We start from the raw sequence: 11,361 nt of genomic DNA, 5'->3' as shown, positions 1-11,361 counted from the left end.
AAGACCGATGTAGCCTTTTTTGTCCTTCAATTCAGCTAAGGATTCATCTAGGTTCAATAAATGTAAAGTCGTTTCTGAACGAAAATTTGAAAAGAACTTAGCACATCAAATAGCTGTTCAATATTTTAATTCAAAGCAAAAGTAAAGAAGCTAGATGGCAGAGACAAAGACCAAAATGGCATCCTCTAATGGCAACATGCAGAATGGAGGCGTCAGGTTCTCCCTTGAATGTTTCTGCTTGGGTGGAATCAGGTAGATTGGAGGCATCGAGTTTGGGCACTAATAGTATTTTTCCTTGGAAAGCACCAGGCAGATTGGAGGCATCAGGTTTGGTCTCTAATATTATTTCTCCTTGGATAGCACTAGATAGATTGGAGGCATCAGGTTGGGGCTCTATCTTGGTCAAGCATATGTTTCGATAGTGAATGTCTTTAATCTTTGTACATTCTTTGTCTTTCTCTTTTCCGACGTCTTTTTTAGTTTTGCTCAGTTGTCCCAATGATTCTTGAGCTAAAAACTTTACCACTTTTGTTCTCCCATATGCAGCAGCTTTAAAAAGTGGGGTTTCACCCTCTTCATTCAAATCCTCAAGGAACTTAGTATGATTTGGATCTGCATCTCCCTCATAGAGCTGTTTATTGCGATTGACCAACAGGTTTACCGCCTTAATATTCTCATTGGCGGCAGCCTCATGAAGAGTTGTGTTTCCGTAGTCATTCTTTCCCAGATACTCATACTTTGTCACAGTATCTTTTTTGGCAATCTTAAGTAAGCAGTGAAGCGGTTTTGTCACTTTTGCTGAACACTGCCAACTGAAATGCAGTGTCCCTGGCTGCCGATAGAGGAGACGACAAAGCCCCTGTATTTCCTTCGTTGTACATGTTCTTCAGTTCATCCCATCAATCGTTCAAGGTTGCTTGATAAGGCTTATTATTAGCTAATGAATTGACGTCCATCGCCGTTCTTCAATTTACAAACTTCACTATGGAGACAAGAAAAGAATTAATGAAGAATTCAACCAAAAACTCTGCAAATTAATTTTTCTCCAATTAACTTTTAGTTTCGTCTCGTACACGTCTTCATGAATTATTTACATGGTTAGGAAGTAATAATACATGTGTGAATTTAACATGCATAGCTCTTCATGAATTAGTTTCACAGACTTGACTTGGTGGTTGGAATATTAATGTGACACCTACTTCTAAATTAAGATATGTGCCCTTGAAACATGCATGTTAAATTCACATATCATCACTTTGCTTGTATTATTGGTTGGTTAATACATGCATTAACCAAGTAAATAATTAAATACATGCATTAAGATACGAAGGCTTCTTATTCCACAACAACGAAAGCACTTTTTCACTCTTTCATATACTAGGGGATTTCACTTGGAAAAGAAAATGTTCCATACTAATGGATTCGGGTCCCTAACCATGGGTTCCAATGCACGAGATCTTGTAGCACTTACCAATAAGGCCCTATCGATTAGTAATACACATAAGAAATCAATTATAGACACTAATACAATTCGATCCGCTCTTCATAGACACACTTGGGATTTGTGATCCTAAGTAAGATCGGTTCAGGATCATGGAATCCTTTTCTATCAGATAGGAAGGGCTATTGCACAAAATGTACTTCTAAGTAATTGCCCCATAGATCCTATATCTATCTATATGAAGAAGAAATCATGCAACGAAGAGGATTCTTATTTGTACAAATGGTACTTCGAACTTGGAACGAGCATGAAGAAATTAACGATACTTCTTTATCTTTTAAGTTGTTCTGTCGGATCGATCGCTCAAGATCTTTGGTCTCCACCCGGACCCGATGAAAAAAAGGGGATCACTTCTTTTGGACTCTTTGAGAATGATTCTGATCTAGTTCATGGCCTATTAGAATTAGAAAGTGCTCTAGTGGGATTCTCACGGATAGAAAAAGATTGAAGTCGGTTTGATAATGATCGAGTGATATTGCTTCTTTGGCCCGAACCAAGGAATCCCTTAGATATGATGCAAAATGGATCTTGTTCTATCGTTGATAAGAGATTTCTCTATGAAAAATACGAATCGAAGTTTGAAGAAGGGGAAGGAGAAGGAGTCCTCGACCTGCAATAGATAGAGGAGGATTTATTCAATCACATCGTATGGGCTCCTAGAATATGGCACCCCTGGTATGTATTTACAAAAAACCATCTCAATTCATCCTATTTCATCATATTCGGGATGTGATATGGTTCCGAAGGATGAACTGGATATGGACAAGTCCAATAAGATTTCATTCTTAAACAAAAATCCATTTTTTGATTTATTTCATCTATTCCATGACCGAAACAGGGGGGGATACATGTTACACCATGATTTTGAATCAGAAGAGAGATTTCAAGAGATGGCAGATCTATTCACTCTATCAATAACAGAGCCGGATCTGGTGTATCATAAGGGATTTGCCTTTTCTATTGATTCCTACGGATTGGAACAAAAACAATTCTTGAATGAGGTATTCAACTCCAGAGATGAATCGAAAAAGAAATCTTTATTGGTTCTACCTCATATTTTTTATGAAGAGAATGAATCTTTTTATCGAAGGATCGGAAAAAAATGGGTTCGGATCTCCTGCGGGAATGATTTGGAAGATCCAAAACCAAAAATAGTAGTATTTGCTAGCAACAACATAATGAAGGCAGTCAATCAATATAGATTGATCCGAAATCGGATTCAAATCCAATATAGCACCTGTGGGTACATAAGAAATGCATTGAATCAATTATTTTTAATGAATCAATCCGATCGCAACTTCGAATATGGAGTTCAAAGGGATAAAATAGGAAATGAGACTCTGAATCATAGAACTATAATAAAATATACGATCAACCAACATTTATCGAATTTGAAAAAGAGTCCGAAGAAAAGGTTCGATCCTCTTATTTTTATTTCTTGAACCAAGAGACTCATGACTTAGGATCCTAATGCATATAGATACAAATGGTCCAATGGGAGTAAGAATTTCCAAAAGCATTTGGAACATTTCGTTTATGAGCAGAAGAGCCGTTTTCAAGTAGTATTCTATCAATTAGGTATTAATCAATATTCGGTTGATTGGTCCGAGGTTATCGACAAAAAAGATTTGTCTAAGTCACTTCCTTTCTTTTTGTCTAACTCACTTCCTTTTTTCTTTGTGAGTTTCGGGAATATCCCCATTATTACTTGGTTAGGAAGTAATAATACAAGCAAAGTGATGATGTGCGAATTTAACATGCATGTTTCAAGGGCACATATCTTAATTTAGAAGTAGGCGTCACATTAATATTTCAACCCCCAAGTCAAGTTTGTGAAACTGATTCATGAAGAGTTGTGCATGTTAAATTCACACATGTATTATTACTTCCTAACCAAATAAATAATTCATGAAGACGTGCAAGAGACAGAACTAAAAGTTAATTGGAGAAAAATTAATTTGCAGAGTTTTTGGTTGAATTCTTCATTAATTCTTTTCTTGTCTCTATAGTGAAGTTTTTAAATTGAAGAACGACGATGGACGTCAATTCATTAGCTAATAATAAGCCTTATCAGGCAACCCTGAATGATGGATGGGATGAACTGAAGAACATGTACAACAAAGGAAATGCAAGAGCTTTGTCGTCTCCTCTATCGGCAACCAGGGACACTGCATTTCACTTGGTAGCGTTCAACAAAAGTGACAAACTACTTCACTGCTTACTTAAGATTGCCAAAAATGATACTATGAAAAAGTATAAGTATCTAGGAAAGAATGACTACGGAAACACATCTCTTCATGAGGCTGCAGCTAATGAGAATATTAAGGCGGTAAAGTTGTTGGTCAATCACAATAAGCAGCTCTATGAGGAAGATGCAGATCCAAATCATACTGAGTTCCTTGAGGATTTGAATAAAGAGGGCGAAACCCCACTTTTTAAAGTGGCTGCAAATTGGAGAACAAAAGTGGTAAAGTTTTTAGCTCAAGAATCATTGGGACAATTGAGAAAAACTAAAAAAGACGTTGGAAAAGAGAAAGACAAAGAATGTACAAAGCTTAAAGACATTCACTACTGAAACATATGCTTGACCAAGATAGAGCCCCAACCCGATGCCTCCAATCTGCCTAGTGCTATCCAAGGAGAAATAATATTAGAGACCAAACCTGATGCCTCCAATATGCCTGGTGCTTTCCAAGGAAAAATACTGTTAGTGCCCAAACCTGATGCCTCCAATCTGCCTGATTCCACCCAAGAAGAAACATTCAAGGGAGAACCTGACGCCTCCATTCTGCACGGTGCCATCAAAGGAAGCCATTTTGGTCTCTGTCTCTGCCATCTAGCTTCTTTACTTTTGTTTTGAATTGAAATATTGAACAGCTATTTGATGTGCTAAGTTCTTTTCAAAATTTTGCTCAGAAACAGCTCTACATTTACTGAACCTGGATGAATCCTTTGCTGAATTGAAGGACAAAAAGGGCTACACCGGTCTTCACCTGCTAGCCACTATACCATCTACTTTCAAAAGTGGACATGGATGGGCCACATGGATCAACAGAGTCTTATATTTCTATAAGTATAGTTTCCATCTTTCTATAATTCTATTGAAACTAAAAACTATTACTGCATGGAGCTAACGAATGTCATCTCTATCTTAATAAATATTTCATCAATTGATCCATATATAATTCTAACTTGAAAATAATTTATTATAAAAGGCATGTATTAGTTAAGAATATTATTTTGAGTCATAATTATATATATCGTTTAATTTCTAAATTAAAATATGTGCCCTTGAAACATGCATGTTAAAAGAACCTTTTTTTTAATAGAACATACATCTTATTAATTCCTACACCTTTCAGGCCTTCCTATCAGTGATGACGAAAATAGTAATAGTTGTTTGACTACATGCCTCTCGATCGAAGATGATGCAGATGATGAAAAACCTACTAGGTGTTTAACTACTGGCATTCCAATAGTTTATGATGTAGATGATAAAAAATCTACTAGTTCAAATAATATTTACAAAGGTAATAGATACAAATTTTCTTTTGTAATCATAAGAATTTACTTTTGTTCGATATTAAGGGATATTCTATATGAATTTCCTCTATATCACCATTGTTTGTTGAGCACATTTTTTCTCCTAAACATGAATAGGGTGGCTGATATTACTGGGAAAAATATGTGCACCACTAAGAAAAATCTACGAAGAAAAGAGACAGCATAAACTTGCTTCCAAACTTACTGAGCTCCTAATAGAAGTAGATACTTCGTGGGAAGAAAAGATTAAAGAAGCCCTTCCAACATCTTCTACATCTACTGATTCTGATGAACAAGAATATGTAAATATTAAAAGACCAACCCCAATACCATTATTGCTGGCAATTGAAAGAGGAATTGTAGAGATTGTGAACAAGATACTAGGAGAATGGCCCAAGCTAGTTGAGTATACAAATCATCTGAATCAGAACATATTGCATGTGGCCATTAAGAACCATCAATCTGAGATCTTCGATAGTGTGAAAAATATGAAAATACCAATGACAAGATTAGTCTGATTGGTTGACAAAAATGGCTACACTATCTTACACCATGCTGCATACATGGAAGATGAGACTACTTCACCCTGCAAGACCTGTATACGAACTCCAAGAAGAGATAAAGCGGTACAAAGTNCTCTTCATGCCATCACTCTCAAGTCTCAACTAGTCCTCCGGTAATATTAATGCTACTGACGATATTGATGCTAGTGACGATATCGATCGTGACCTTGGTACGGAGCTGGAGCTTCTAACTATGATGAATGTGCTAACTATCGATATGATGTCGGAAATAGACCGATTTTATATCACCCTTCAATTCGAATTAGCAAAAGCAATGTCTCCTTGCATAATATGGATTCCAAACATTCATGATCTGGATGTGAATGAGTTGAATTACTTATCCCTCGGTCTATTAGTGAACTGTCTCTCCAGGGATTGTGAAAGATGTTCTACTAGAAATATTCTTGTTATTACTTCGACTCATATTCCCCAAAAAGTGGATCCTACTCTAATAGCCCTGAATAAATTAAATACATGCATTAAGATAAGAAGACTTCTTATTCCACAACAACGAAAGCACTTTTTCACTATTTCATATACTAGGGGATTTCACTTGGAAAAGAAAATGTTCCATACTAATGGATTCGGGTCCCTAACCATAGGTTCCAGTGCACGAGATCTTGTAGCACTTACCAATGAGGTCCTATCGATTAGTATTACACAGAAGAAATCAATTATAGACACTAATACAATTCGATCCGCTCTTCATAGACACACTTGGGATTTGCGATCGCAAGTCAGATCGGTTCAGGATCATGGGATTTGAGATATTGGTAAGGGGAGTACCTAGTCTATTCAATGCTAGGCATAATGAGTATAAGGACCTACAAAATGCTCTTTTTGTCTTATGAACCTTGATTCGTTAATCAGGATGATAGAGACTCTATTTAACTTATGTTGATCTAGGCCAGAAGCAGACCTACGTTAAGATAACCTTTCTTTAAAAGACTTTGGTAATGCTCCTATATCATAATCCACCGATGACAGGATAAACCTTAATAACTACTTTTATTATCAATTAAGAGAAATTGAATTTAAAATCTCTTGAGTAATATATCTAAGAGTCTCTATCGTATCATTTGATCATGACGATGGGTGGTTACCTATATTATATTTTGATAAGATTTAATTTTGATCTAATTTTGTAGTATTCATTTATCGGAGAAAGAAAAGTCTCTAATCTGCAAGTAGCTACACTTGAATTCTAGGCCGTCTTGAGTGTTGACTGTTGACTAGCAGGTTTCAAATTAAAATAAGGAATCTGAAATAACTTTTCGAATAGGCTAAAGGCCCAGGTTCATAGTTTACTGGACCCTAAAGTCAAAGATCTAACACAATTCAAACNGGTCGTTACCGGTTCCTAAAGTGGTGGAACTGGCACCGAAACTGTAGAATACAGATTCTTGAATTTTCGAAACCAAAACCAGAACGCGGGTACCTTGCAGTTCTGGTTCCACTTGAAATTTCTACTCAGCCCTACTCGGCTACTCACATGCCCTCTTTCTTGTTATTGTTACCTTAACGTCTATCAAGTTGGAGGATAATTTTGTTAATAAAATATACTCATGTCCTTTACTTAGGACAAAAACCATAGGGAGCAAAAAATTCATTTGCTAAGGCAAGGTCTTTTCACACACTCATCTTTCGACACAAAAACCATACAGAAAACTCTTTTTTTAATAGTATTTTATTTTGAATAGAATATATTAGGATTTAATTAAATAAGACAAGATTTTGAGAATATGTTTGATATATTAAAAATATTTTCTGAAAATATTTAGATTAATTTTTAACACCTTATATTTGTTAATTTAGCTAACATGCCCCAACAATAAAATCTTATAAATCAACAAAAATAACTCCACCCACCCACCCAACTAATTGTCGACAGCTGGCCACCACCACTGGACGGTGGTCAAAAGTCATCGGAATGGCGTCGTTTCGGCGCTGGCAGCTAGCGGCTGACGATTGTTATTGGCGAGCTTGGATGGGTGGGTGTGTTTTTATTAATTTATAAACTTTTATTAAGAGAGGTAATTGTTCTCTTATTTAGTTGTACACATGAAGTTTGGAGAATGACAATGCATGTTTGAATTTTTGTTTGTTGACCCTAAATGAGCATTTGGAAGTTCATTAATAAAGTTATATACCATATATGACTTTCATTTAAAAGAGAAAGTTGCATTGTAATACGTGGAAAGTAATACTTACTCTAGAGGACTTTATCCCCGTGATTCATGCAATTTAAACTCTTTGTTTGAGTACAAGGATGTTATATATATGGGAAACATTTGAGGATGTATCAATGTTAATTGTTACATATTAAGTGTTTGATGGGTCAAATGGGAGAATGTTGGAATTTAATTCCAAATAACCCGTGTCATTAATATGACCATCATTATCGTTATTATTAATATTTCAATTTAATTGAAATATTAATATCTCCCAATAACAGTTACTTATTAATATCTCTCAAATCTCTTTTGATTTCATCTTGGTTCTTAAGGCTAAAGAGGATCCAGCAAATCCCTCTTTAGTTCCTCGGGGTTGTCTTCGTGTAGACTACATTGGTTCGATCCTACTCTTGGGTCAGTAGCGAAATCCGTTTAGAGACAAGTTGGAGGAGCCTCCAAACGTGCGTATGATTTCTTAACTCTAGACTGGATTTTCTACAGATTCTTATTTAATGTATAAACTGTATGTTTGTGCCCTAATCTTGGTTCTAAGGAACGATCCATGTCGTAAATAATTTTTGTTTCCTCTGCCATGACTTGATCATTTCCTAACATATTATTGAAGTCACCCGACTTAACAGTACCAATTTTGGGAACATCCAATGACAAAGTCACTAAACGGGTAAGTCAACAAGCCCTAAAACGGACTATGTAATGTACTTTATCGGCTGGGTTACAGGTGGACATTTTACCAGAGGTTTATATTGTATCAATCCTCTCTTGTGTGATCCTTGTTGAAGCATATACTCGGGGGTGGGTATAGGATGGACGATTTCAAAATGGACTCCCCATTCATTAGATAGAGAGGATCACCAAGATTTCGTGATTTGCTGCCAAACTTATTCAAATTCCAAGATCTTATATCGAATCGGTATATCAATATAGATTCGATCCGATATCTCTTATTGAATTGTTGATTCAATGAGCATTCTCAATATTATGCCTTGAAGAGGACTCGAACATCCACGCTCTTTAGCACGAGATTTTGAGTCTTGCGTGTCTACCATTTCACCACCAAGGCATCTTGAAAGTGAATCGTATTCTATGAAGATGACATTTATCTAATGTGATGTATGGAATATATGACAAAGGGGGAGTGTTGGAGTATTTCTATTGATCAGTCACGTCATTTAGGCCCCAATCGGACAATCAATTGCTTCGATTTGAATTATTCGGATGATGCCTTATATATATTAATATTATATCAAAAAGATGGACAGTCAAACCAATTTCTCGATTCAATAAAAGCCCAAATAGAGTGAATAGGGTCCCAAATAATGAAAGATGCATAAAAAGCAGGTTCGATTATGCCTACTCCTAATCCTAAATGAAATGTAACGACGTAGGGATCCATATGAAAACATAGTATCTATTTATATATATTTCATGTGGTGAATACTCAAATCTATATATATTTCAAAGCTAATTATATAAAGTTTTATGGAAGTTTCATCATCATCAACCTTACACAAGTTGTAAATCAACATCATATGTTATAATTAAACAAGTCAAAAATCAAATTAAATAGTATGAATAGGCACAATCATAAAACTAAATAGGTACTCCATAACTCATATCAAAGTTTTTATCCTTTCATTTCTAAATCAACATCATATAGCTAAGTAAGTCCAAAATTAAATAAAAAATTCCAAATACAATTATATAACCAAATAAGTCTCAAATCCAATCAAAAATTTCAAGAATATTCATATAACTAAATATGTACCAAATTCAATCAAAGTTTCTTTGCAATCATATATCTAAATTAGTTTCACATCAAATCCGAATTTCAAGAACAAATTCAACTAAATAAGGCTAAAATAAAATCAAAGTTTCTAATTGCAATCCTTTAATTAAAAATATCCTAAATAAATCAATTTGCGTATACTATTGATATGCAAAATTATGACCAACCAACAAATCAAAACAAACACAATACCAATAAACTCCTTAGCATAATTAATCAAGTACTACGCTCTCCAAATCTACCACTAGACTAAAGGAGTCATTTTACTAAAAACATGTTTATTAAAGATTCACATCGGAATACAAATTTACGAGAACAATAGATCAACTTCTTTATATAAGATATTAATTGCTATAAAAATTCATACTTTCAGAAACTTCAAACTACAAGATCTTTCAGTCGATTCTCATATTCCAAAATTATTTTGGCAATAATGGCTATTTTCAAATGGCTCATCCAATCGGAAACCAAAATGGTGTCATAGCAGTGAAAGTGATTCCAATAATTAATTCCTCACAGAAGCCGCAGGGAAATTGCAGTGACTACTGCTGAAATTTATTTATTTTCCAAGGCATGCTTTTTTCAATTGAAGAACTTGCATGATTCTTTCCTTTCCTCTGACTTAACAACAATCAAGCGCTTTCCAACACGGAAATAACACATCAAGTTTAACATCGATAATGGCGGTAAGGAAATTGATTTTCAATTGCATTTTCTGGGTTCCTGAAAATTCCCCTCTCTATAATTTAAAAGACGGATTTTTTAATCTCTTTTTAGAAGACCAAAACGAAATGATGTAATTTTAAAGGGGCAAGTATAATACACTAAGAATGATAGAAATTTAAGAGAGTAGAATCAGGCCTATAGGACCGATCCTTGGACTGGTCCCATGGGCTTAAATAATTTCATTTACCCCCTATATTTTTTATCTATTTAGGGACTTAATCAAAATTATATAAGGGGTTTCATATAATTTTTAGGGGTAATTTGCAAATTTTTTAATTAATAAATAATTAAATATTAAATATAAATTAATGATTAAATGTTAATGAATAATGACTTAATTCTTAATTGGTTATAAATTTAGGGTGTTTTTAATTCGAATTTTAAGAAGATAATAATAATTTAATTTTAAGTTTTAACATAAATATAATATTGACACAATCACACTTCACAAATAAACAATTAAATGAATTTAATTTTATTAAATTATTAATTAACATCGTCAATAATATTTACATTCTCCAAATATGTGTTTCTGAAGAGGTTGAATAGTTCAAGATCTTCAAGGTGCTGCTGATCTCTTTTATCCGCATGAGTCCAATCCCGTAAACATGTTATGACTTCAACAATCTCATTGGTTAAAGAACATCTTCTCTCTTCAACAATGCGACCACTAATTGAGAATGCTGACTCTGGTGCAATTGTCGAAACAGGCACAGATAAAATGTCACGTTCCATTTGGGCTACTATAGGGAATTGACTTGCATTGTGGTTCTATCATTGAAGCACATTGATCTCATGTTTCTCCTTCGTGGTCATGTAGAACATGTCCATTTGTAGGTACCAATGCAGGTCATTTTGTCCAAGTTGTTTGTATGAGCTACTACTTCCACCACCATCGTTGCTGCGTTCCACAAACCTCCAGATGCTCGTTCCTTGCCATTCTTGGTCTTCATCAGGGTCCTACTGCTCATCTCTACTGGTGCTGGACACTCCAATGTGCCTAGTCTAATACAAAGAAAAAAGGCTTTCCAATTTTCTGTTAAATTC

At 34.8% G+C, this 11,361-nt stretch overlaps 1 protein-coding gene across 1 annotated transcript; it reads left to right on the top strand.

Moving 5' to 3' along the window:
* The first annotated feature begins 3,536 nt into the window (after window positions 1-3,536).
* Window positions 3,537-5,562, top strand: LOC116108661. The gene is made up of 5 exons (XM_031394905.1): window positions 3,537-3,968; window positions 4,095-4,320; window positions 4,418-4,486; window positions 4,864-5,031; window positions 5,162-5,562. The coding sequence occupies exons 1-5, from the start codon at window positions 3,537-3,539 to the stop codon at window positions 5,560-5,562; spliced, it is 1,296 nt and encodes a 431-aa protein (XP_031250765.1).
* The last annotated feature ends 5,799 nt before the right edge of the window (window positions 5,563-11,361 follow it).

The sequence above is a fragment of the Pistacia vera genome, unplaced genomic scaffold (genome assembly GCF_008641045.1).
Source record: "Pistacia vera cultivar Batoury unplaced genomic scaffold, PisVer_v2 Contig567, whole genome shotgun sequence".
Lineage (NCBI taxonomy): Eukaryota > Viridiplantae > Streptophyta > Magnoliopsida > Sapindales > Anacardiaceae > Pistacia > Pistacia vera.
Note: the sequence above shows the minus strand (reverse complement) of the source record. Positions and strands in the feature narration are given on the sequence as shown.